This window comes from Thecamonas trahens (assembly GCF_000142905.1).
Source record: "Thecamonas trahens ATCC 50062 unplaced genomic scaffold supercont1.69, whole genome shotgun sequence".
NCBI classification, from domain to species: domain Eukaryota; order Apusomonadida; family Apusomonadidae; genus Thecamonas; species Thecamonas trahens.
In genome coordinates this window covers 4,717-29,637 of record NW_013657611.1, presented here as the reverse complement: position 1 = coordinate 29,637, position 24,921 = coordinate 4,717, and the positions used below count along the sequence as shown (strand labels likewise).

The window sequence follows — 24,921 nt, the reverse complement described above, 5'->3', positions numbered from 1 at the left end:
ACCCGAACTCCTCCCACATCCCATCTCACGCTGATGATCGCTGCAGAAGCTCCTCCGTACCTTAGCGGGTTAAAATCAACCCCTTCCCCTCCTGCGTCACGGCCGGGCGCGTCCGTCCCGGCGCGGGATACCACCCGGCGCCCGGCGCGTCACTGCTCGGACTCGTGCTGGTGAGACCACTGCACTCTCGCTCTCGCTCTGGATCCAAAGACGACAACATGCAGAGCGCGAGCAGAATGCGGCAGCGCAAGGGCATTGGGCTTGAGTACACCCACTATTCGCCAAGCAAGAGCGTTGGAGTGAGCCATGAGGGCAAGCCGGCGGCGGTTGGAAAGGGCGAGGCCAGCGGGTGGTGGCCGAGAGTGAGCAAGATGCGGCTGGCGACAGACGGCTTGCTCGCGGTTGTCTTTACTGTTGTTCTCGCGGCGCTTCTTGTGGCGCGATCGTCGACTTTGTTGCCCTCGCCGCTGCCTATGTTCAACTTTCCGGCGGCGCCGACCCATGATGCGCTGGATGGGGTGTCGGATCGGTCCGGGACGGCTGGTGCAAGCGCTCCTCGTCGCCGGCGTCGGTTCCGTGGTCGCAAGCAAGGTTTTCTGAGGGCAACGCGAGAGTGCATCTGCATGCAATGGCGCTGCTGGGGCCCAAGCTGCTGGGATCGGACGCAGCCGAGGTCCACACTCAGGCGTACATCCTATCGGCACTCACCAACATGGCGTCGTCGCCGAGGCTCTCACCGCGGATCAAGATGGAGGTCGAGGTCCAGGTTGCGTCAGGTTCGTTCTTCCTCGACTTTATCTCGGGCTTTGCCTCGGTCTACCACAACGTGAGCAACGTGCTGGTGCGGCTCTCGCTGGCAGACGGTGAGAACGACGCGCCGGGCTTTCTCCTCTCGACGCACTACGACTCGGCGCTGCACTCACCGGCGGCTTCGGACGCCCTCGCTGGCGTCTCGATCCTGCTTGAGACTGTCCGGGTCATTTCCGAGTACCCCGACGAGGTGGCGGAGTCGGGGATTCTCTCGGCGCCGCTGGTGGTCAATCTCAACGGGGCGGAAGAGTCGTTGCTGCAGGGTGCGCATGCGTTTATCACCCAGCACCGCTGGGGTTCCAACCTCCGCGGCTTTCTCAACATCGAGGCAGCCGGCTCGGGCGGACGTGAGATTGTGTTTCAGACTGGGCCGAGGGCCGGATGGCTCGCACTCTCATACCTCCACGGCGCGCCGCATCCGTACGCCAACTCGATGGCGCAGGACATCTTCCAGTCGGGCATCATCCCGTCGGACACCGACTTTCGCATCTACCGCGACTACGGCGAGCTGCCGGGCATCGACATGGCGTTTGTGGCAAACGGTTATGTCTACCACACGCCACTTGACCAGGAGGTGTTTGTCACTCAGGGCTCGCTCCAGCATGCCGGCGACAACGTGCTCGGCACGCTGCTTGCACTCGGCGCCGAGTTTCCGTCGCCCGCAGAGCAGGCGCCGTGGGACGCCGAGTCGCTGGTCTTCTTCGACGTCCTCGGCCTCATGACGGTGGCCTACACGCTTCGCTCGGCCGAGCTGCTGCACTCTGCACTCGCGGCTCTCTGGCTCGCCCTCATTGCTGCCAAGCTTGGCGCGCCGTCTACCGGCAAGCTGCGGCACATTGCGCGCGACGTGATGGCACTTGCAGGGATGATGCTCGGCACAATGCTTGCGCCAGCGGTAGTGGGAAGCGTGCTTGCCCTCGGCGCACCGTTGTTTGGGCACACCATGGCGTGGTTTGCCTCGCAGTGGCTCCTGGTGGTGCTGTTTGTGCCAGCGGCGCTGGCGGCCAACGTGGTGCTAGCCGCGGCGCTGTTTGGCTCTGAACGGCGGTACGCGGTGGCAGGACGGGCATCTGGACTCGACATTATGCGCGGGGTGTGGGTTGTGCTCCTCCTCGGCCTTACCTTTGGCCACAAGGGCTCGTCGTTCTTTCCTGCGCTGTGGGTGGCCGGGCTCGTGGCGCCGGCGGTGGCGTTGGCGATTCCGGCGGTGGCGCGAGTGTGCGAGCGGTCGCCGCTCGGATACCTCGCGCTCCACCTTGCGGCGCTTGTGCCGGCGCTTGTGGTGGCGCTGGTGCAGATCCTGGGTCTCTTTGAGTTCTTTGTCCCGCTCATGGCGCGGATCGGGACCGCGGCGCCGTCAGACGTGGTGATGGGTGTGGCGGTCGGTGCGCCGGTGGCGGTCATCGGTTCGGTCTTCACCTTGCTTGTACTCGAGGCGCGCGGCATGGAGGCTGCGCCGGTTGGGCGGGCGTACCCCGAGGCGCGAAAGCGGGCGACGGTGTCTGCAGCGGCTGTGGTGTGCGTGTTGGTGTGCGTTACGCTTGTGGGTGTTCTCCTTGTCCCACGCATCTCACCGTATACCGAGCTTCGGCCGAAGCGAGTCTTTGCACAGCACGTGCTGGGCGACGATGCCGACGGGCCTGGCTCGGCGCTCTGGCTCAATGTCATGGACTACAACTCGATCGGATGGCTTCTCGGGACAAGTGCCGGCCTTGCCGAGTACGCGGCCAAAGCCGAGACGCTTGTTTGTCCGGCGGGCCGTGTCTATTGTGCGCCATGGTACCTCCCAATTGCGGACATGGTGACGGGTGGGCAGGTTGTGCCGGTCGACTCGAGCAACGTGCCGCTGCTTGTGAACCCGGAGCTTGTCCGCATCACCAGCAGCGCAGTTGAGGGTGGAGTGGCGTACGTTTTCCGGTTTCCGGCGGCGACGACGCACGCGACGCTCACGGTTGAGCTTCCGGCCGAGCGCGAGATTGTCGAGTGGTCGATTGCCGACCCGCTGCCTGCGCGGCCTGCAAACGGCGCGTACTTTATCTATCTGACGGATGCCGTCGGCGGCAGCGCCCGCCCGGAGAGGGACGAGAGCCAGCACGTGTTCGAGGTCCGGATGGTGATTGCTGGGGCGGGCGGACGGCTTGCGGTCGGAGTCGCCTTCCACTCACAGGCGCTCACGCCGCAGCTCCATGCGTTTGAGGCCAGTCTCCCGCCGTGGGTCGTGCCTGTCTCGTGGGTCTCGCAGCACGTGCGGAGGAGCGTTCAGTAATGAACGCCGATAAGTGGGCGCATGGCGGGGGGGGGGGGGGGGGGGGGGGGGGAGGGGGCTAGCTCGTCGATGCCCCGCTTGCAGCCTGAGGCTCAGTAGACTCGGCCTGGACTTGGATGGGGGCGACATCGCCCTTGAGAATGCTTTGCGTCGGGCGGGTAGCCGTGGCCTCAGGTGAGGACGAAGACATCTGGTTGAGGTAGTTCCTCAGGTTAGGATCGCGGGCCTTGAGCCGCTCCAGTCTCGCCTCCTCCTCGGCCCACTCCTCCTCTTCAACTCGAGCCCTCTCTGAGGGGGTCAGTCGCTTGGGCCCGTAGTTGTCCATCTGTCGGCCAGTTGATAGTTGATCCGTCCGGCCGTAGACCCCGATTCCCCGATTCCCCGATCCGGCAATGTTCGCGACGACTGGATGTGAGTATGGGTGGTGGTGGTGGTGGTGGTGTGTGTGTGTGTGTGTGTGTGTGTGTGTGTGTGTGTGTGTGTGTGTGTGTGTGTGTGTGAGGGGGAGGAGGCCTCTGCCGCGTACATAGTACTCAACGCCAAGGAGGGCAATACAGGCGACGGTGCCGCCAATGAACATGCGGGACTTGTAAAAGGGCTTGTCGAGGTCCATGCCTCCGAAGAAGCCCATAAACGACATGCTGGCGTGAGTGTCGTTTGGCGTGGAGTGTTGGCGTGGGAGTGGGAGCGCAAGTGGGAGTGAGAGCGGCGAGTGAGCGGTGGCCGAGTGCCGTCTGTTGCATTGGACGGCGGGCGCGCGTTGGACGGGTGGTTGGCGACGCAAAAACGCGCATCAGCGTTCTGGGTGCATGGACGTCAAAGTTGTCAAAGTCTGGCGTCTGACATTGGTGAGAGAGGTATGATGAATGGGTTTAAGGACTACACTTGCGTGGCGCCACCAGAGAGCTGCTGCTGGTTCTTCTTGTGGGCGAGCTTGGCCTTGCGTGCAGCGAGCGAGTTGCCGCCGCCACCGACACCGCCCCTGGAGTTCTGGCGGCGCATGGAGGATGAGTTCTGGCGACGCATGGCGGAAGAGTTCTGGCGGCGCATGGCAGACGAGTTCTGGCGGCCGAGGGCAACCGAGCCCTGGCGGGCCATCTGGGCACGAGCAAGGGCAGCCGAGAGAAGCGGGGCCGGCTGGGTAGAGGAGCGAGCGGCGCCCTGGCCTTGCGGGAGGACCATGGAGCCAAACGCGCGCGAGGCGCCCATGCCACCTGGGGCAAGCGACATCTCGAGGTTTGAGACCGAGGCACCGGGCATCATGCGCGGGCCGCGGGTAGACATGGCGCGCGAGAGCGTCGAGCTGCCGCGGCTTCCCGAGTCGTCGGCGTTGCCGGCCGAGAGCATCTTGGAGGCAAAGTCGCCGTCGTCGGCGGTCTTGCTCGCCGGCTTGGTCCTCTGCTGGCGAAGAACGTCTGCGACGGAGGCGTCAAAGTTCAGGGCAGGCTTGCGGCGAATGGGCGGCGGGCGGTCAAAGTCGTCCTCGCACGAGCGGTCATCGCCCGAGTCGAACCAGTCACCGTCAAAGTTGTCGCCGCGGTTTGCTTCGGCGAGAGCCTCGTCGCCGCCGTAGCCAAAGGCCTGGGTGGCCTTGAGGCCGCGGAGCTGACGGTCCTTGAACATGTCTGCGCGCTCCTCGAGCGAGTCGATGATGAGCTGGAAGAGCGAATACACGTGCTCTTCGTCTTCAAGGTTGGAAGAGTTCGAGTCGTCCGAGTCGTCGTCAACCTCGTCGGACGAGCCCGATTGGGAGCCGGTCTTGGGCGGAGCGATCTTGTAGTTTCCGACGTGCTCGGCGCGCGAGCCGGCACGCATGGCGGTGGCAGCCACGGTGGCGTCCATGAGGACCTGGCCGCCGGCACCGGCGGCGCCGAGGATGAGGCCGGCCTCGTAGTCCTTGCCCGAGTAGGTCATGCGGACGGTCTCGGGATCAAACTCGCGGGTCGGGATGCACTCAAAGAGGCCCATGGAGATACGCAGGCCGCGGAAGAGGACGCCCTTGGGCGGGTACTTTTTGTCTTCGAGGAGGGCGGCGGACCACTGGACCTCGAGGAGCGAGCTCTGGATGAGCGAGGCGGCGCGAACGGCCGAGGTGGGCGACTCAAAGATGACGACAAGCGAGCCATCGGTCTTGTCCTGGCGAGCAAGGTAGCCACCAGCGGCGACGATGGCGTCGGCGTAGACATCGGCGACGTCGTCGAGAGCCTTGGGCATGTCTTCTGGGTAGTTCTCCATCCAGTAGGCGAGGTCCTCGACGGTTGCGGCGAGGACGGTGACACGGCCAGACGGGGCGAGGTCCGACTCGACCATTTGCTTGTGCTCGATGGTGTTCTCGTAGTCGCGCTTGCGCTTGCGCATGAGCAGCACGACGAGCACAGCAATGATGCAGCAGACACCGACGGTGGCAGCAATGCCGATACCGGCTGCGGCTGCAGTGTTGGGCGATGCCTTGATGGCGGCGGGCGGGCAGGTGCCGTCACCGCCGCAGATGCCGCAGACGTCGACGGCGAGGCCCGAGTTGGGCACGCCGTCGCATCCTGCACACGTGGAGTTGTCACCGCCGCACACACCGCAGCCGTCGAGGACAATGTCGCCGGGGCAGGGAGCCGGCGGCGGCGGCGGCGAGGGCGGCAGGCATGGGCCGGGCAGGCCCATCGGGGCGTTGTAGCCCGGGGCGCAGGCCGTGCACTGTGTGGAGGAGCCATCGCACGAGGCGCACGACGGGTCACAGGCGGCACAAGGGGCGTCGGACGAGGCAACGTAGGCCGGGAACGGAAGCTCGGAGCAGCGAGTGCACTTGACCTTGCGATCGTCCTCAAAGGCGAAGCCCGGCATGCACTGCTGGCAGACGGTGCCGAGCGCGCATTGGCCTCCAAAGTTGGGTGCGGCGCAGTTTGTGCGGATGTCGCACGAGGGGCCCTCCCATCCGGGCCAGCACTCAGAGCAAGGCTCGGTACCGAGGTTGGGCTTGGCGCAGACGGAGGCGCCGTGCGAGCAAGTATCACGGACGCGGCATCCGTTGGCGAGGCCGGTTGTCCGGGCGCGTGCGGTGCACCACACGTTGAGCGAGCACGACGGCGACTTGTTGGCGCAGACGACCGAGCTGGCGGTGTAGACGTCAGCGTCCTCGACGTGAAGCGCGCCCGACTGGGCGCGCCAGCCCTCGTTATCCGAGATGGCGACGTCGATGAGGCGAACCTGGGCGAGCTCCGAGCCGAGGACGTAGAAGCCACCGCCTGCGGCGGCCGAGTTGGAGGTGATGTCGACCGAAGTAAAGTTGGCATCATCGCGGACCTGCTGGATCCACACACCGCCGCCTTCCTCGCCGGCAGCGCCGTTGGAGATGGTGGTGTGGGAGACGGCAATCTCGCCGGTGGCGTAGAGTCCGCCGCCAGAGACGCGGGCCGAGTTGCTTGTCATGGTCACCTGGTTGAGCTTGATGGGCGAGTTCGAGTAGATCGCGCCGCCGCGGTCGGCGTAGTTTGAGGTAAGGCTCGATGACCAGAGCGAGAGGGTGCCGAGGGTCGAGTGGATGCCGCCACCCTCGGAGGTGTGGTTGGTGGCCGAGTTGGCGGTGATGGTGCAAGCCTCGAGCCACGAGTCGGAGACGGCGACAAAGGCACCGCCCTTAAACTTGGCGACGTTGTTGCTCATGGTGACATCGCGGAGAGTGGCCTCGCCGTAGGAGAAGAGGGCGCCACCGTCGTCCGACGCGGTGTTGGCATCAAAGGTCGAGTGGGTCACGAAGAGCGGGAACTCAGAGGTGGTTTGGATGGCACCACCCTCGACGCCGCGGTTGCCGGAAAAGGTAGAGCGAGTGACGTTGAGCCAGGCCGAGGTTGTGATGGCACCGCCGACTTCGAGGCCGGTGTTGTCGCGGAACGTCGAGTCGACAACGCTGAGGTCGGCCCGGAGCGGAGCAGGGATGGAGGCGAAGAGAGCCCCGGCCGAGTGGCCCGAGTTGCGCTCCATGACCACACGGTTGAGGTTGAGGAAGCAGGCGTGGGTAAAGACGGCACCGGAAAAGGGCGAGGCCTGGGCGGTGTTGTCGGTGATGGTGACATCGGCGGCGTTGATGGTGCACTGGTTGGTGTCGCCCGAGTAGCCGTAGATGAGGAGGAAGCCCGGCCCGCCGTTGCCGACGCAGCCGGTGGCGGTGGTGTCGGTGACGGAGAGGGCGATGCCCGACGAGGCGGTTTCGGACGAGATACGGACCACGCCCGAGGAGCCGACGGCCGAGCAGTCCTCAAACTCAGAGTTGGCGATGGTGATGGAGGAGGAGAGACCCTGGATGTCGGCCGAAATAAATGGAGAGGTGTTACCGGCCGTCACCTGGCCTTCCTTCATGTAGATGTTGGAAAGACAAAGGAGGAGCCGGTGACCGTGGTCTCGATGTCAAAGAGCGAGGAGAGAACACCAGCCTTGAAGCCGAGAATGGAAAAGTTCTCAAAGGTAATGGTCACGCCGTCGACTGCGGGCCGCAGCTCAAAAAGCGAGGCCGTGATGGAGGGATCGATTTGGCAATCAAAGACGGTCGACGTCTTACCCGCACCACGGATGGTGATGTCGTACGAGGCGTCGACAAGGAGCGGAGCCTGTCCAAAGAAGGCGCACGAGTGGAAAGTGCCGGGCTGGAGGCAGATGACATAGTCACGCCCAGCAGCGACTGCGTTGGCGAGAGCTGGCCGCAGCGACGGATCAATGCCGCCAGCCGCAACTGTAATGTCGCAGCTGAGCGCTGGAAGGGCCAGCGAGGCAAGGAGAACAATTCCAGCGATGATCGGCAGCATGGTGTGCGTACGCATGGTAGAGGATAGCCGGCGAGTCGATGCGCTGGTAGGGAGGGGGTGTTTGTCTGTCGTTGGCGAAGCGGGACAATGTCCGTGCTGGCAGAGCGGAAGACAGGTAGCTGAACCACTGATTTGTTCGTTGCAGAGAACAACAATCGTTTTTGTTCGCTCCGATTTATTCCGTGAGCCGCTGTCCCGGCAAACGCACCACTGGGCCGCACAAACGCTTGGCGACGGCAAGGGTGCCAGAAGCGGTTCTGTGGGGACTTGAGAGTTGTTGCCGTTCCGACTATAGTTGATGACATGGTGTAACGAGGTAGAGTGTGTTGCATGGGCGAGTTTGCGTGGCGGGTGGGCAGGCACTGGAATTGGCTTGCGCCAGGAGCTCACCCTCCAAGCCTCTGCCGGGACAGAGCGGGACAGCCCGAAGGCCCGGGTGTGGCAACAGCGGGCGAAGGCGCACCCGCCACCCTTGGCGTCGATACCAGCAGTACTTTCGGGCAGTGGTCGTGATACGGCGCGCGTGCAGAGTGTGCCGTGAGTAGCGCGACGATGAGGCGGAGGAGGGACAGTGATGGTGATGGTGATGGTAATGGGGATGGGGACGGTGATGGGGATGGGAATGAGCGCGAATGGGGGTAACTGTGCTCTCTGAGATGAGCAAAGGCAAGGGCAAGGGCAAGGGCAAGGACAAGGCCAAGGGCAAGGGCAAGGGCAAGGGCAAGGGAAAGGGGAAGGAGGTGGCCAGTGACTTGGTGGAGGCGGGCGGTGGGATGGATGGATGGGTTGGGGCGCCACAGCTGGGCAAGGGGAAGGGGAAGGGCAAGGGCAAGGGCAAGGCCAAGGCCAAGGGCAAGGGCAAGGGCAAGGACAAGGACAAGAGCAAGGGCAAGGACAAGAGCAAGGGCAAGGACAAGAGCAAGAGCAAGAGCAAGAGCAAGAGCAAGAGCAAGGCCAAGGAGTCAGAGACGGGAAACGGATCTGGGTTGGCCACAGTGCGGGTGCTGAAGCGGAAGCGGCGGACGGGCAGCGATGAGCCCGGAAGCGCGCACAAGCGGGCAAAGAGGCATATAGTGGACGGGTCCGACTCCGAGTCGTCGTCAGGCGCGCTGGGCGCCGAGGCGGGGCGGAGACTGGGTGGAGGCAGCGCGGCAAGTAGCGGCGGCGTGTCGTGCAACTGGAAGCAGCTGCAGGCGTCGCTTGGGCTCAAGGGCGGGCGGAGCGGCAAGCGATCGGGCAAGAGCGATGGAGGCGGTAGCCCAAAGAAGGCCACCGGGTTTGACCGGTGGGTATCGCAGGTGATGTCGCGGGTGGTGGCTATCGACTGCGAGATGGTCGGGGTGGGCACCCGCGACGAGTCGCGGCTGGCGCAAGTTGCCGTCTGTGATGCCGAGGGCAAGATGCTTTTCTGCGAGTGCGTGAAGCCAGCCGAGACGGTGACCAACTACCGGACGTTTGTGTCGGGCATCACGCCGGCAATGCTACGCGGGGCACGGAGCGTGCAGCAGATTCGCGAGGAGGTCCGTGAGCTCATTTCCAACAAGGTTGTGATCGGCCACGCGCTGGACAACGACTTTCGGGTCCTCGGCATCCACCCGAAGCCGCACCTTGTCCGCGACACGTCGACGTACCCGGCCTTCCGCTCGCGAGTCAACAAGGCGCGGCGGCTGCAGGATCTGGTCCGCGAGCGGCTGGGCATCACCATCCAGGGCGCGGCGCACTCGCCGCTTGAGGACGCGCGCGCCGCTCTCCAGCTCTACGTCCTACACGCCTCCGAGTGGGAGCGCGGCTTTGTCGGCAAGCTCAAGAGCGATCGCAAGTTTATGGCGGCGCTGGAGGGCTAGCTTGTGGGTAGCGCTGCATTACATGTACTTGGCCATGGAGCGGTTGACAGTCGAGGTAAAGCCGGGCGGGAGGTCGGCGACGATAGCGTCGCGGCCCGGCGGGACAAAGGTGGAGACGTGGGTGACGGCATTGTGGAAGAGATCGGTGCCCGAGACCTCTGTGCGCCACCAGAGGCGGCGGAACGACGAGTCGATCTCGACGTCAGCGCCCTTGGGCGGCTTGAAGGCGACGGTTCCGGTCGCCAGCTGGCGGAAGAACGGAAGGTGGTGGACGTCGTTGTAGGCCTGGAGCCAGAGCTTCTTGGAGATCTTGCCAGGCTTGGGCTCCGGCGTGGCCGGAGGTGCAGGCTTGGCCGGGCTCGGCGGCTCGACGGAGGGCTCCTTGGCCTTGGCCTTGTCCTTGGCCTTGGACGCCTTCTTGGCCTCCTTGGCGGCCTTTTTGGCGGCCTTCTCGGCAGCCTTGCGCTCCTTCTTGGTCAGCGACTTGTTGGTCTCAGGCGTGGCCGGGGCTGACACTGGCGCCGACGCGGACGGCTCGTCGTCCGAGCCCGCGCCCGAAGCCTCGCCGTCCGACTCGGCCTCGGCCATGGACTCAAACTCGGCGCGGAGAGCGTCGACCTCGGTGGCGTCGAGCCGCGACGAATCGCGACGCTCACGTGTCATTTGCGGCGCCATCAGCAGCGCAGCCATGTTTGGCGCAGGCGCTTCGTCCGCGTCTTCGTCGACAGGCCGGATGACCGCCACCGGCTCGCTCTCGTCGCCGCCGTCCGAGTCCGAGTCCGAGCTCGAGTCGGAGGAGCTGTCGGAGGAGCTGTCGGACGAGGCCGAGCCGGAGCCGGAGCCGGAGCCGGAGCCGGAGCCGGAGCCAGAGCCAGCGGCGGGCACGACAGCGTCTGCGTCTGCGTCACCGCCGTTGTCTACGTCGTCGTTGCCGTTGTCGGGAGTAGCGTCGTCGTCGTTGGCGGCATCAGCATTCTCGCTGCCGTTGTCGTCAGCAAGTCCAGCGGCAGCGTCAATGCAGCGTCGTTCTCGTTGTCGTTGTCGTTGTCGTTGCCGTCGCCGCCGTCGCTAGTAGGCTTGGTCGCACCCGGCTTGGCTTGCGGACGGCTTGCAACGGGCGGCCTGGGCTTGGTTGCAGGAGGCTTGGGCTTGGGCTTGGGCTTTCCGCCACCAGGCTTGGGCCTTGTGCCAGGAGGAGCAGCAGGCCTGGGCTTGGTTGCAGGAGGAGGCGGCTTGGGCTTTGGCTTGCCGCCGCCAGGCTTGGGCTTCTCGCCCAACTGAGGCGCTCCGCTAGCAGGTGTCGCTTCGTCAGAATCCGCCATTCGATAAATGCGTGAGGTGGCGAACGGGGTTATTGAAGAGCGACAGTCGCCGAGCGGCGACTGGCTGGCACGCTTGGTGTGTACCGGTCAAGGGCGGCGGTGAGGTGCAGGGACGATTTGGCTACGTTGGGAGAGTTCGAGAGGAGGAGAGATCCATGCGCTACACTGCGCGGTGCAGTGTAGGTACAAGACGGAGCCTGCGCCGCAAGGGATGTAAGGGAAGGGCCGGGGAAATGGTAGCCGGATGGGCGAGTGTCAACGAGCGGCAAAAAAAAAGTCGGCTGCAGCAATTCGCCGCGAAGCTCAGCAAGAGTCTGGAACGTTCGAGGATTGTTGGCCATTCGAGGCACGCGCGAAAGAAGGGGGGAATTATTGGTGAGTGGCGAAAAAGGGCGGCGCCGTTGCCATTGCGCAAGGAAGCGATACGGCGGCAAGAAGGAGCTTTTGAAGTCGGGAACCAGGCGGGAGGGGAAGAGTATCGTTGTAGAGAGGGCATGTGTGATGAGAGGGAACAGGCGAGCCCGTTCAGGCGCAGTCGTGGCTGGTGGGCTGTCTCACCACGGGGGTTTGGAGAACGAGGGTGGCGACAACGATTTTTGTTGGCGCAAGAATTACCGCCAACGTCACCATTTGTCTGCGGCGGCTCGGCGAGCAGGAGCGCGGTAGGCAAGAAGAGCGAGAAGCAGTTTGAGCACATAGTGCAGTGTGGTAGCAAGCAACAGACGTGGGAAGGGTTCTTGGCTGGTCTTTACTCTAGGCATGGCAGAAGAAGCACCCGAGGTCGTTGTCCTCGACGACTCGGTTTTTGACGTCCGTTCGTACTCGTCATCCTACGACAGCGGTGTCGACGACAACAGCGAGGGGAGCGGCGGGAGCGGCGGCGAGGGCGGGAGCAAGGGCGCTGGGATCGATGATGGACTGAGCCCACAGGAGCGGGCAGTGCAGCTTCGGTGGGGAGCCGTGCGAACTGCGGTGGAGGACGAGGACCATGTGTCGACGGTGGCGTGGTCAGCAGTCGCCGAGCTGCTCACCTGTTCGATCTGTCTCCGGCTCTTCCACTCGTGCACAGTGGCCAAGGACTGCATGCATCGATTCTGCGATACATGCATCCGCAAGTCGCTGCGGCTGGCCAACCGCGAGTGCCCGACATGCCGCAACCCGTGTCCATCGAAGCGGTCGACGCGGGCCGACGAGCGGGTGGACGCGCTGCTGAAGACGGTTGTGGGCGATGTGGACGAGTTTGAGTCTGGCATGCAGCCCAAGATCGAAAAGGTGGTCTCGGGCAACCTGGCAGCCTTTCAGGAGTCGGTCCGCAAGGGTCTCGAGCGGCAGGCCGAGACCAAGTCGACCCGTGTCTCGCAGGCCCGCATTCTCCAGGCGCTCGCTGAAGAGCGCGGAGAGCTCGAGGAGCCGCTGCACGGGCCGGGCTCGCGGTCTGGGCGTGGGCGCGGGCGTGGACGTGGGCGCGGGCGCGGGCGCGGGCGCGGGCGCGGGCGCGGCGGGCGCGGGCGTGGACGCGGGCGCGAGCAGGCGCGGCGGACGAGCGCGTCTCGGGCCGAGGACGAGCCACCGCGCAAGGGTCCCAAGCCCGAGCTTGTGTATGTAGCCGCGTCGCGGTGGGGCATCGGAGACGAGTACTGCCACGTCCCGTCGAGAACGGCAAGCCGGCTCGCCGAGGGCGGCGTCTTTATCCTCCCGCCGGGCGAGCCGGTCATCCACAAGCACTACCACAACAAGCAGAAAGAGCGGCGGCGGCGCAAGAAGTCCAAATACCTCCGCAAAGTGGTGTCGCTGCCGCGGCGGCGCGGCCGGCCGCGTAAGGTCCTCCCGTCGCCGCCGGCATCGTCGTACACTGACTCGGACTCGCCGTCGCCCGACTACTCAGAGTGGTCACCGGCTCCGGCGCGCTCGCAGTTTGGCATCACCGACATGTCGGGCTCGCGGCTTGCCAAGCGGACCAAGCGGACCAAGCGGCGGTCGCAGACCGGCAAGCGGGTCCGCATCGAGTTCAAGTCGGACTACACTTACACGTATTCGTACACCTTTGCCTACTCACCATCAGAGTTCCCCACAGGTGTGACGCTCGATACCAAGCACGACGAGGTCTGCCTCGACCTCTGGTCCGACACCGAGGCCATCATTGCGTCGTCTTCGTACACCTCGGGCGCAACAGCGGCGCTTGAGGCCTCGCGCGACAAGCTCATCCAGACGCTGGCGCGGACTCCGTTTGGTCGCGGAGCCGCCTTTTCGCCCTCGCCCGACCCGCCGGAGCTGCACTCGGCGTCCAAGTCGAGCAAGCCCAAGCCGAAGCGGGTCGACTCGGTCCTCGACGCAAGCACACCGCTTGCGGTCCTCCCGCTCTCGCGCCAGCCGGTCGACGCCCTCCCGATCATCGAGTTCTCGGTCGTTCTCCTCGCCCTCCAGCCGTCGCACATCGACGCCTGGATGCTCATCCAAGAGGCTGTCGACATCGCTGTGCCCAACGGGTATTCTTCGCTCTCGGCCCTTCCCCAGATCGCACATCCGGTCGTGGCCACTGACTCGGAGGCCACCGCCGGCGAGTACGCCGAGTTTGTTGCTCAGATGCTCGACCCATCCGGTCTCGAGCTCGGCCTCGACGCCAGCCGCGTCGCCATGTACATGGTGGTCTCGGCCAACACGGTCATCCCGCTCAACTCGGACACGCCGGTCTACCGTCTTGCCGCCACCTATCAGGCCGTCTGGCCAGTCTCACTCTTTTACTGCCAGGTGCAGTAGGAACGGGTGCTACCGCTCACGTAAACCGATCAAGGAGCGCCTGCAACGTGTGCGGCGAGCGAGAGCGAGCGAGAACGCCGTCGAGGAAAGTCGCGTGTCTGACGGCGGCGTCGGCAAACATGGCGCGCGCGTCGGCAGAGCCGAGAACCGTCGGGCGGACCTGATACGTGCGCAGCGCCGCGAGATCGTCGGGAGAGTTCTTCCAGGGCGCGGCGCCGGCAGCAATGTCGGCGGCCTGAGCCTCGAGGGCGGCGGCCATTTTGGCCGGGCCGCCGCTGTCGGCAAGATCGCTGAGCGCGAGACGAGCAATGGTTTCCGCCACTGCATCGGGGCTTTGCTCCGCGAGCGGGAGCCAGAGAAAGTCGTCGCGGGCAAACCAGCGGTTCTGCTTCCGCGTCAGCTGGCGCGACTTGGCCTGAAAGTCCTTGACAAAACTCCCCAGCGCCTTGGCGAGGATCTTGGGCGCGACACCGGCATTGGCATCGGCAACCAGATTGGCGAGGAACGGCAGGCTCTGCGCGTAGCCGATGGCCGCCGCCACGTGGTGGCCCGGCTCCAGCGGCGGCCCGGCGTACGGCACGTCCAGCGCCCACTCGGAACCGACCCGGTTGCCGACCACAAGGTCGAGCACTTCGGGGAGTAGTCCGGCGGCGACCATGTCTTCGCATCGGGCATCCACAAGCCGCAGGTGGTCGAGGCGCGGCCAGTGTAGATTAAAGACACAGACCGAGGCGTCGAGCCGCTCCGCCAGCGGCGTCCGCGGCGGCTCGGGGATGGCGGCAGCGCCCGATGCCACAATCTCCAGCGCGCGGCGCATCTTGACCCAGTCGCCGCGGACTAGCCTCTCGGCTCGGAGAGGCGACGCTGCGGCAACCTTGCCGAGCCAGTGCTCCCACTGAGGGCGAGCAGCGACCTCGGCCTCGATCCGGGCCCGGACAGCCGGGTCCGCCAGCGGAGAGCCCTGCGGCCCGTCGATGAACCAGTCCATGTACAAGCCCGAGCCACCGACAACAACTGGCACGAGGCCAGCATCCAGGAGACGGCGACACGCCTCTGTCGCCTCGGCAGCAAGGTGACCAGCCGAGACGCCCTCATCCAGCCCGCGACAGGCGACGAGCGCCGTCGGCGCCTCCTCTAGCTGCTCCGGCGACGGACTTGCCGCGCCAATGTGAGGGCCACGGAAGACCTGGACAGCATCAAGCGAGACCAGCCGCGGGAGCTCGACTGGGAGCGGCGACGACAGCTGCGGGAGTCTGCGAGCCAGAGCAGTAGCCACCGCTGTCTTGCATGAGCCGGTGGCACCTGTGAGTACGATAATCCTCCGCATGGGGCTGGAGGTGAGTCCTGACGGGGCGTGGTGTGGTGTGATCCGCGTGGTGGGGGAGAGCAATGGCTAATGTCGTTGATTGGGCTTTGGTGGTTGGCCGGCTCTGCCGTCGGTTAATCATTGGGTTTTGTCGTTGGTTAATCGTTGGTGGTTGAGGAGGAGGGGGGGGGGGGGGGGGGGGTGAAGGGGCGTCAAGACTTGTCACTCAACTCAACAGCAGCACCAGAGGAGGGATGCTGCGGCGGGTGCGCGAGGTGCAGATGCGGACGTGTCGTATGGGCGTCAATCCTGTGGTGTGTGCTCAGCTGGTGGGGGTGGTGGCGGCGACGGCGGTGACTTGCTTCCTCCTCGGGGTGCTGATGGTGGGGCCGGAAGCTGGCAAGTGGAGGGAGCTGGCACCAACGTCGCGGGATGGCTCGGGCCCACACGTGCGGTATGGCGCGGACATGCTGTTTGACAACAAGACGGCGTCGCTGTGGATCACCCACGGCTACGCGTATGAGGCTGCCGTCTCTAACCCGTACTACATCTCCAACACGTGGCGGTACTCGATCGAGGGTGGCGCGTGGGTCCGGGTCCAGCCGTCACCCGAGCTGATCGAGGAACGGCGGCGCAAAGGTGGAGCGAGCGCGAGCGCGAGCGCAGCCAGCGGCGGGAGCGGAGCGGGGGCGGGAGTTGGACCGCCGTCGCCGTCGCCGGCGCAGGTCGCAGCGCTCAAGGCGTCGTCGGCTGATGGGGTGCCCGAGGCGCGAATGGCAGCGACGCTGACCCACATTCCGGGCGAGGACGTTTGGCTGTTCTTTGGCGGTGACGACGGTGGGGCGCGGGCATCGATCCGGGCGTACGACGCGCGTGCGCTGTTCTCGGACGTGTGGATGTTTGTCATCTCGGACGACGGGAGCCAATTTGCATGGGAGCATCTGGAGGGCGAGCCCGGGCCCAAGCTCCGGCACCACGCGGCGGCCGGCGTCGATGGTGCAATGTACGTCTTTGGCGGCCTCGCGTTTGACGAGGCGCAGGTCCAGGCTGGCGCTGCGGCCGGCCTCAACGGCAACGCTGTGCCACAAGCTGATTTGTGGCGATACGAGGTGGCAAGCCGCAAGTGGACGCTGCTCGAGTGCGCGGCGGCGACGGCGCCGGCGGCGCGCTTCGGCCACTCGCTTGTCGCCGGCCGCGACGGGAGCCTGGTTCTGTTTGGCGGCAAGGCCGGCGGCGGCGGCGGGCTCTCGGACGACGTCCACATCTTTGACATCCAGAGTTGCAGCTGGCGGGTTGTGGCCGCGCCGGCGGAGCCGCGGCCGGCGGCCCGCTACTACCACCAAGCCGCGGTGTTGGGATCGGCCATGATGGTGTTTGGTGGGGCCGACTGCGAGCCGGGCACGTGCACGTGCATGGGCGACCTTTGGGCGTTTGACCTCGTGGGCGAATCGTGGTCGCTGGTCGAGGCCGGCTCGCGCGACAATCCCGAGGCATCCGCCAAGCAGTGGAAGCGGGCTCGGGCCCGCGAGCCGGAGCGCTACCCGATTGCGCGATACCAGCACTCGATGGTGGCGTCGGATAACGCGCTCTATGTCTTTGGCGGCGAGTCGTTCCGGCCGTACGCGTACTACGCCGACGTGTGGCAGTTTGCGTTCCGTATCGTCTCCCGCGAGTCGCCGTCGCTCGTTCAGCACCCTATCCTCGCCTTTACCTGCCTCTTGGCCGTCCTCGGCTATCTTGTCCATCTCCTCGCGGTGGGTGTCTCGCGGCAGCCAGCCGACCACTTGCAATGATGGCATAAAGGCCCCGCTGCGATAGCTGATGGCATGGCAGACGACTTTACTTGCGCGCGCGGTACCGGTACCGCTCGGCAGCCAGGGTGGGCGGCATGGGCAGGTTGAGAGAGCGGATGCCGCGGCGCTTGCGGGTGCGCATCTCCTTGAGGTGCTCGTCCTGCTCGAGCTCTGACGCCGACTTTTGCTTGACCTGCTCGTGGACGGCAAACGAGGAGGTGATGTTGCCGACGCGCTTGGAGCCTGTGCGGCGGCGCTTGCGGTGGCGGCGGATGGCGGCCTCGGGATCGCCCGACGACGACGACGCCGAGGATGAGTCGTCCGAATCTGTGGCAGCGGCACGCGCAGAGCGCGACTTGAGGCGCGAGGCAAAGGAGATGTCGCCGGTCGACTTGGGCGCCTTGCCCGAGAACTCGTGTGCCGAGACGCCCAGCGCGTCCGAGGCAGCCTTGAGCTTGGGCCCTTGCCCGCCGTCGGCGGACGGCGCAGCCTTGGCGGCCTTGGCGGCGCGCTTGCGCTTGGCCGACGCTGCACGAAGGGCCTTGGCCCGCGCGCGCTCGGCAGCCTCAATGGCGGCCTCCTCGCCAGCAGAGAGGTCTGCCGACGACGAGCCCTCAAAGTCTGCAAGCGTGGTGTTGCGGAACGACTCGAGGAAGTTGTCGTCGTTTTCCGAGTCGGAGTCGTCGTGGATGTCGAGAGGCTTGGCCGTCACCGCAGCCATGGGATGCAGCCTGCGGTAGTGGTCCGAGTCGGTGTCGATGGAGAAGCGCGGGTCGGAGAAGAGCGGCTTGAAGCGCGGGTCGTCAAGCGGGGTCTCCTGGTCGACGCCCACCAGGCCGCGCTCGGCCTTGCGCTTGGCCAGTGCCTTGTCGGAGAGCGTGGCGCGGATCTGGCGGGCGTATGCCTTGTTGACCTTGACAGCATCTTTGCTCGACTGGTAGGCCAGGCGCGACGAGCGGCCGGCGTCGATCTTCCGCTGGATCTCGCCCTCGCGCCAGGTCTTGTACTCGAACGGATTGACAGCAGACTTGACCTTTTTGTACAGGCGGGTATCCATGAAAAAGCCGTGCATGTACGGCTTGAGAAACGGGGTGCCGATGAGGTGGCTCAGCGCAAGGTCCTTGAGCTCCTTCTCGGTCACAAAGTGGTAGTCGTCGTAGATGGCACCCGTGTCGGCGCCTCCCTCCTCAAGCTCGTCGGTGAGCGAGTCGAGGAACGAGGCCCACTCGGGCGCCGGGGCGAGGCCCGGCATGTAGTAAACCTGTACCTTGGGCGCCTCGGCGGTGCACATGATGAGGCCCGAGTCGTGGTTGAGCACAATCGACGAGTTGATGGGTGCGTCCGGCTCAATCGACGCCATCAGCTCGCCGTCGTGGTAGTCCCAGACCCGGATGGTGCGGGCGTCCGACGAGACAATGTTGGACGTGTTCTCTGCGCCGTGCCAGGCAATGGAGTTGATCGGCGCGTCGTAGTGGTGGTCCTTGATGAGCCAAGGCTTGGCCGATCGCAGGTCGTACAGCAGCACTTGGCCTGACGTCGTGCCAACCGCCACCGACAGGCCGTCCTCCTTAAAGGTCACCGACGAGACGCCCGGCATCGACGAGAGCCCCAACTCGGACGCGACGTACGCACCGACCTGGACGAGCCCGGCCTTGTCCTGCGACCGGGTGTCGAACATCTCCAGCGCACCCTCTTCGCCGCCAGTAGCAATCAGCTGATGGCGCGAGGCGAAGCGGACGACGTTGATGCCGCGCGAGTCGGTTGTCGCCAGCGGCTTCATGAACCGCCCCAGATCTAGATTGAGCCGAAAGACGTCCGGGCCCGAGGCACCGGTGTACAGATCGCAGTTGAGCTCATTGTACGCCAGCGAGCGACCGGCCTTGGGAATGCGGGTCTTGTAGTACCGGCCGCCCTGCGTGTGGAACTCGAGCGAGCGGTCGACCTCCAGGAGGACGTACTTGTGCCACGCATCGGAGAGGTGCAGGATGTCGACAATCTCGGCATCGACATGGCGCTCAAACTTCATCGAGAGCATGGCCAGCTCGTAGACGTGAAACTGCGGCGGATAGACGCCCGTGACAGCCAGAAACTTGCCATCGGGCGACTGCTTGAGCGCGTTGGACGCCGACGGAAAGTCGAGGTCCTGAATGAGCTCGATGCGGTTGCGGAACTCGGTGTCCCGCTTGAGGCTCCTGCCCTTGGCCTCACTCAGCCACTCGGGCAGCGACTTGCCTGCAGACACATTGTACACCTTGGTCTCATTGTGCGTAGCCACCCGGTGCATGGCCTCTGTTACTCAGCCACGCGAGTCGAGTGCGAGCTGTGGTTGTGGAGATGGATGGATGGCGCACTGGTCAAGGACTGATCAGGGGCTGGGTCAGGGCCGATAAGGGGGGGGGGGGGGGCATCGGGGATGGGATTTGATGATCGGGCGATATGGCAAGGTGGGCAGGGCGCAGCGGAAGGTCCTGGCTGGCTTGGCATGGTAGACTTGGCGTGACGATTAGGCGTGGCGGTCGGGGGGGGGGGGGGGGAGGCTTTGTCTTGGCGTGCCATGACGACGCGACAATCGAGTTGTTGATCGGGCAATTGGTCGATTTGGCAGACCGACTCACTGGTCAACTTGGCCACACTCAACGCAAGACGGTAGAGAATGCTGCGACTGACTGGCGGATTGGGCAGAGTGCTGGGTATGGCGCATGGTCGGTGGGCAAGCAGCCAGGTGGATGCTCTGGTGAGTGCGGTGAAGGAGGCGCCGCAGCCGGCAATCGCATGGATGACGGCGGCGCGGAGCGCAAAGGAGGCCGAGGACAAGCAGTACGCCGGCGAGCTGGCGACGGCGATGGAGGAGCTGGGCCCGGAGATTGTGACTGCGACGTGGACGAACGAGTCGCCCGAGCACGAGATGGTGGCCGGTATGGTGTTTGGCTACGTGGCCGAGTCGTGGCGCCCGCTCCCTCCGCAGCAGACGCTCGACCAGGTCATCGCGCTGATGGAGGGCGACGTCGGTGTCTCGCTCCTTGGCGTTGACTACCTGCTCAACGCGCTGGCACAAGCCGGGGCCAACGAGGTGCTAGGCATGATGCTGCCGCTGCTCAAGGAGCGGTACCAGGCGCTGGGCATCGCGGCCGAGGCCGAGTCGGACGAGAGCAAGGTGGCCGCTGCCGCCATGGGCGTCCTGGACCACGTCGAGAGTCGGGCCATTGCCCCGATCGCGGGGTGGCCGCTTGGAGTTGACCTCTCGGAAGAGGCAGGCGCCGCGCTGCTCGCTGCGCAGGAGCCCGGATCCTACGCGCCGTCGGTGGTGACCTCGATCCGCGCGAGGACGATCGACGGGCACAAGGAGCACGGCGAGGTGACGCAGTTTATGATGCGGCGCGGCATGGACCGGATTGCGGGCGCGCTCGGTGCGTGGTACGCCACGCTCGACTCGGCATACGCACGCGCGCTCGTCGAGTCGGCCTCCAGCTGGGCGCCGTTTGCACACTACACCATCGACGTCGTCCGCGACTGGAGCTTCCTTCCGCAGGACCTCGCTGATAACCCGGACTCGCTCGCCACGATCCGCTACCTCAACGGTCGGCTGGCTATGCTGCAGCTCATCGAGGAGGCTAAGCGAAGCCCGGCCATGACCAAGACGCTGCAGTCGATGGTCGGCTCGGGCGCGTCGACCGCCGCCGAGGAAAAGGTGCTTGGCCTCGTGCTGACCGAGACCGAAATCCCGCTGTAGCCGCCGCCAGTCTCGGACCATACATACGCCTCCACAGCCTTTAGCCCTCGCACTACTGCACCCACTCCTGCACCCAGCTTCGGGCTTCCTCCATCTTGAGGACTTGCCACTCGGACGGCTCGGACGTGTTGCCGCACATTGGGCAGGCGCCGCCATTGGCGACAAGGCCCTTGGCGACAATCGACTTGTGGGCACCAAAGGCGCAGTGCGGACAGAGACACAAGCCTTCACGGACGATGTGGGTCCCGGTCATGACGCAGAACGGGAGCGCCGACCGGCACGACGGACAGTCGAGATCTGAGTTGGCGAGCGGCGCGTCGCAAACTCCGCACGGCGAGGTCTCCTCGGGCGGCTCGGACTTGTCTGGCCGCCTCACGATGGCCTCGATGCGCTTGCGGTACTTGTCGTTGAGCTTGGTGCGGTACTCGGGCCGCATGAGCATGGTGGCGTACTCGAACGCGCTCCGCTTGAGGCCTGACTTGTAGCACTCGAGGACGGTTGAGGTGAGGATGGGGACGACGTGGGCCGGGAACTTGGAGATGCTCGCGGCGACGCGGACGAGCATCCGGGCGCCGAGGACCCGCGACGAGTCGATCTTGGCCAGTGACTTGACGAGCAAGTACGAGTGGACAAGCATGAGAGCGCGGGCGAGTGGGTGCGGGACAGAAATGTCCTTGGAGCGCAGCAGCGTGGCGGCGTCGTGGAGAATGAGGTGCGCCTCGCGGTAGTTACCGAGTTCCTGCTCGTTGGCGGCAATGCGGACGGCAACATCGGCGACCTTGTCAAAGTTGCCCAGCGCCGAGTACAGCCAGTAGATGTACTTGGGGTCTTTCGGCTCGCCGCCCGACGCTCCGGAGAGGTCGTCGATGACGAGATGAATGAGAACGTCGTCGCGGAGCTTGCCGACATAGTTGATGACCTCCAGCAGCGCCTCCTCGGTGTTGGCAGCGAGGTACGAGCGAACGGCGGCGCGGGCATCGTCGGCGCGGGCAAAGAACTGGCCGGCGCGGAATGAGTCACCGACGGCGGTGTAAAACTTGGCGACGGCCGCATACTCGTCACGGGTGCCCGAGTTGCCGATGAGCGACGCGTACGTGTCCATCTGGCCCTCGCGGTCGGCGAGGTTGTACGCCTCCTCGCGGCAGTCGGCGAGGAGGAGGAACTCGATGGCGGACGCGTAGTCGCCGACCTTGCGACAGTGCTCGGCCACAAGCATGGCACCCTCGGCCGACTTGGTCGAGCGGACGAGGGCCAGGACCTTGGATGGGTTGTCGAGCTTGTCGAGGTTGACCCGGATGACGCCGACCCAGTCGCGGGCGGCCTCGTACGCGGCCTCGGCCTTCTTGAACTTGCCGAGCGCCTCCATGGCCTTGCCGTACTTGAGGTGGAGCTGTGGGTTCTTGACATGCTCCATGAGCTTGCCAGCAGCGTCGAACGACTTGGTGACTAGGTACATGGCGACGGCCTTGTCGTACACCTTGCCGGCCTCGTACGCCACCGCCGCATCCGAGTACTGCTTCATCGACTCGAGAATGGCGCCGGCGTCGCGGCAGAGCGCCGGCGAGTTGGAGCCGAGCACAAGCTGGAGGCCACGCGAAAGGTCGCCGAGCCGCAGCGTGCACCGGGCCATGCCGGCCTCGCAGGCTGAAGTGTGTGCGCCTGGCTCGGTGCCGGACGGCGGCGGGCCAGGCGCGGCGCGGGTAAACATGTTGAGCGCAGCCTCGTACTCGCCGTTGAACTCGAGCTGCTGCGCGTATTCTTTGCAGATGCCCGGCAGCGCGTTGGGCGCGAGCGTGGTGGCGAGCTGGAGCGCAGCATCCCAGTGAAGCAGGTCGCGCCGCATGTCGAGAGCAACCTTGGGCTTGGTCGAGGCGAGAAAGAGCGTTTGCGCGCGGTCATAGTCACCAAAAACATGGCGACGTAGCCGGCGAGCAGCGAGCGGTCCTCCAGATCGGCCAGGCCCTCGAGCGACAGCACCATGCCGGCGTCGCCGATCTGGCGGTAGGCCTGGGTAGCGAGCTCGACATCGAGCTGAGCGAGCGCCACCGAGCCGAGCTCGTTCCACACCTCGACGTTGTCGAGCGCAACCGCAGCGCGCCAGGCCGCCGACAGCCGGCCGAGCGCAAGGTTCTGCTCAAAGGCCTCGAGCGGAGCGGCGTCGGCGCCGAGCGCGTTGTGCGAGGCGAGGACAACGTGCGCAGGCGTGCCGGACGCCGAGAGCGTGACGAGCGAGCCGGAGCGGAGGAGCATTGGAACGTGGCCACGCGGCAAGTGGGTGACAGCCACCTTTTCGACCGTCGCGCCCTGAACGGTGAGTGGAAAGTAAGCATAGGTTATGGCGATGTCAGCATCGTACGCCACAAAGACGCCCCAGTCCTGAACGGCGTCAAGGTCATCAAGGACATTCTGGTCCCACAGCACACCGCTGAGCACTCGCGGGAGGTGCGGGACTGGAACAAGCGCATCGTTGACCGGGTTGTACACATGGCCTGCACCCGAGTCGTCGCGGACAAATATGCGCGTCCCGTTAGCGTTGGGGTAGAGCGCGGTGACGCCCGCCGGCAGCGCGTACTGGGCTACCGACGCCGGCACGCCATCGGCGCCGAGCAAGGCGACGTGGATGCCGCCGTCGGCAGTGCCGTAGGCAAGGAACTGCTCAGAGAGCGCCACACACGTGACATTGGCATCGCCACGCTCCGGAATGGAGAGAACCGGCGCGTTCGGCGAGAGTAGCGAGTGGATGGAGATGCGCCGGCCAGCAAGGACTGCGGCGTGCGATGCGTTGAGCACCACCCGCTCGATGGTGGTCACGTAGTCGCGCTCCATGACCAAAGCCGGCGGCGAGGCCGCCCAGTCGTAGTAGCGCAGCGTGTTGTTCGAGCCAGCGGCAAGGTGGCGTGGGCCGAGGGCAAGGAGCGCCGGCTCGTGGTCTACAGCGAGGCGCGGGCCCGGCAGAAAGAGCGCGTCCGGCGGGAGGTCGGAAGCACGGGCGACGGGCGTGGGCAGGCCAGACTCTTTGTGCGTCTGGATGAGCGCGATTTCGCGGAGCGAAGCTAGCGAGGCCAGCAGCGTCCCATGGGCGGCGCCGATGACCGGGACCTGCGTCAAGTGGGTGATGACGTCGCCACGGTTGGTGGCAACGGTGAGGAGCTGGCCGTTGGGCGCCCACGACAGCGAGCGGAGACAGCCTGTGAGCTCTGGCAGCGAGATGGTATGCGTGACCGACCATGAGGCGAGAGAAATGACAACGATGGCGTCGTCGCCGGCGGTGGCCACCTCGCGAGTCGCCTCGCAGTACGCCACGTCGACAAGCGACGACGAGTGAAGCTGTTCGGAGAAGACCTCCGAGTCGCGCTCGTTGGCATGAGTGGAGACAACCACAAAGTGGCCGCGCTCAAAACCGACACCGAGGTAGCCGTCGGCGAGCCAGGCGTAGGCGGCGATGGGGCCGTATGCCGACGAAAAGGTGAGCTCTGTCGGTGTTCCGACGGCGCCGGCATGGAGCTCGACGTCCTGCAGGACAACGACGGCGTCCGAGATGACGAGCGAGAGTGTCGGCTGGGTGGAGAGGGCTGTGGCAGCTGATGCCGAGGCCGACCCGGTACCGGCCTTGCGGGCGCCAAAGGCAAGGAGGCGCGGCGGCGACTTGAACATCATCGAGTCGACCGTGTCGCCGCGCGGCGACGAGATGGTGACCTGGCGGTCCTCGGCAGCGAGAGCAAGGACACCGTCAGTCGACCACGCGCCGTGGGTGATGGTCTTGGTGTGCTTGCCGACAATAGGGACGAGGCGGCCCTTGATGCGGTCGACAAGCAGCAGGTTGCCCTTGACGGTGCCGACGGCAAGGAGAGCACCCGCAGCGGCCCAAGTCATGAACGATAGGCCCTTCATCTTGGTCTCCAGCTCCGAAGTGGAGCGGGTGTTCGAGTTCCAGAACTTGATAGCTCGCGAGCCGTCGGAAATGACCGCTAGCGTCTCCGAGTCGGCGTCAAAGGCCATGGCCACCACCGCGCCCGAGACGTGGAAGGCGCCGAGGCGCGAGCCGTGCCGGTCGGTCACGTACACCGACGAGTTGGGGCCTGCCGAGGCCACCATAGCTGCATTGCGAGACCACACAGCGTGAACAGCACCTACACCATGGTCGGCTGCCGTGAGGGACCACACGCGCTGCATGGTGGTGGTGGTGTGTGTGTGTGTGTGTGTGTGTGTGTGTGTGTGTGATGGTTGGGTGTGGGGTGGAGACAAGGTTCGGCGGGAAAGCGGAAAAGGCCAAGCAGGTCGGGCGGGAAAGGCGTAAGGGGGG

The 24,921-nt window shown here is 65.4% G+C and overlaps 10 protein-coding genes across 10 annotated transcripts; 4 read left to right on the top strand and 6 right to left on the bottom strand.

Moving 5' to 3' along the window:
- Positions 1-371: 371 nt before the first annotated feature.
- On the top strand, positions 372-3,093 carry AMSG_11073 (endoplasmic reticulum metallopeptidase 1; the record flags this gene model as incomplete). The annotated part of the gene is made up of 2 exons (XM_013897497.1): positions 372-518; positions 551-3,093. The coding sequence occupies 2 exons, from the start codon at positions 372-374 to the stop codon at positions 3,074-3,076; spliced, it is 2,673 nt and encodes an 890-aa protein (XP_013752951.1). The 3' UTR covers positions 3,077-3,093.
- Positions 3,094-3,134: 41 nt separating this feature from the next.
- AMSG_11072 (uncharacterized protein) lies at positions 3,135-3,733 on the bottom strand (the record flags this gene model as incomplete). Its single annotated transcript, XM_013897496.1, has 2 exons — positions 3,603-3,733; positions 3,135-3,401 (listed from the first exon to the last, which is right to left on the bottom strand). Exons 1-2 carry the CDS (start codon positions 3,714-3,716, stop codon positions 3,135-3,137), a joined length of 381 nt encoding a protein of 126 aa, XP_013752950.1. The 5' UTR covers positions 3,717-3,733.
- A 197-nt stretch (positions 3,734-3,930) lies between these two features.
- On the bottom strand, positions 3,931-8,019 carry AMSG_11071 (uncharacterized protein). Its single transcript, XM_013897495.1, has one exon. The coding sequence runs from the start codon at positions 7,421-7,423 to the stop codon at positions 3,956-3,958; it is 3,468 nt and encodes a 1,155-aa protein (XP_013752949.1). The 5' UTR covers positions 7,424-8,019; the 3' UTR covers positions 3,931-3,955.
- A 503-nt stretch (positions 8,020-8,522) lies between these two features.
- AMSG_11070 (RNA exonuclease 4) lies at positions 8,523-9,785 on the top strand (the record flags this gene model as incomplete). The annotated part of the gene is made up of 2 exons (XM_013897494.1): positions 8,523-8,621; positions 8,667-9,785. 2 exons carry the CDS (start codon positions 8,523-8,525, stop codon positions 9,708-9,710), a joined length of 1,143 nt encoding a protein of 380 aa, XP_013752948.1. The 3' UTR covers positions 9,711-9,785.
- On the bottom strand, positions 9,670-11,032 carry AMSG_11069 (uncharacterized protein; the record flags this gene model as incomplete). The annotated part of the gene is made up of 2 exons (XM_013897493.1): positions 9,670-10,685; positions 10,826-11,032. 2 exons carry the CDS (start codon positions 11,030-11,032, stop codon positions 9,729-9,731), a joined length of 1,164 nt encoding a protein of 387 aa, XP_013752947.1. The 3' UTR covers positions 9,670-9,728.
- A 759-nt stretch (positions 11,033-11,791) lies between these two features.
- AMSG_11068 (uncharacterized protein) lies at positions 11,792-13,789 on the top strand (the record flags this gene model as incomplete). The annotated part of the gene is made up of 1 exon (XM_013897492.1): positions 11,792-13,789. The coding sequence occupies one exon, from the start codon at positions 11,792-11,794 to the stop codon at positions 13,787-13,789; it is 1,998 nt and encodes a 665-aa protein (XP_013752946.1).
- A 29-nt stretch (positions 13,790-13,818) lies between these two features.
- Positions 13,819-15,116, bottom strand: AMSG_11067 (tRNA Delta(2)-isopentenylpyrophosphate transferase; the record flags this gene model as incomplete). The annotated part of the gene is made up of 2 exons (XM_013897491.1): positions 13,819-13,887; positions 13,938-15,116. The coding sequence occupies 2 exons, from the start codon at positions 15,114-15,116 to the stop codon at positions 13,819-13,821; spliced, it is 1,248 nt and encodes a 415-aa protein (XP_013752945.1).
- A 446-nt stretch (positions 15,117-15,562) lies between these two features.
- AMSG_11066 (uncharacterized protein) lies at positions 15,563-16,912 on the top strand (the record flags this gene model as incomplete). Its single annotated transcript, XM_013897490.1, has 2 exons — positions 15,563-15,734; positions 15,792-16,912. The coding sequence occupies 2 exons, from the start codon at positions 15,563-15,565 to the stop codon at positions 16,886-16,888; spliced, it is 1,269 nt and encodes a 422-aa protein (XP_013752944.1). The 3' UTR covers positions 16,889-16,912.
- Positions 16,913-16,917: 5 nt separating this feature from the next.
- AMSG_11065 (nucleolar protein 10) lies at positions 16,918-19,194 on the bottom strand. The gene has a single exon (XM_013897489.1). The coding sequence runs from the start codon at positions 19,170-19,172 to the stop codon at positions 16,935-16,937; it is 2,238 nt and encodes a 745-aa protein (XP_013752943.1). The 5' UTR covers positions 19,173-19,194; the 3' UTR covers positions 16,918-16,934.
- A 1,423-nt stretch (positions 19,195-20,617) lies between these two features.
- Positions 20,618-24,713, bottom strand: AMSG_11063 (WD repeat protein 19; the record flags this gene model as incomplete). Its single annotated transcript, XM_013897488.1, has 2 exons — positions 20,618-22,479; positions 22,524-24,713. 2 exons carry the CDS (start codon positions 24,711-24,713, stop codon positions 20,671-20,673), a joined length of 3,999 nt encoding a protein of 1,332 aa, XP_013752942.1. The 3' UTR covers positions 20,618-20,670.
- Positions 24,714-24,921: the final 208 nt, after the last annotated feature.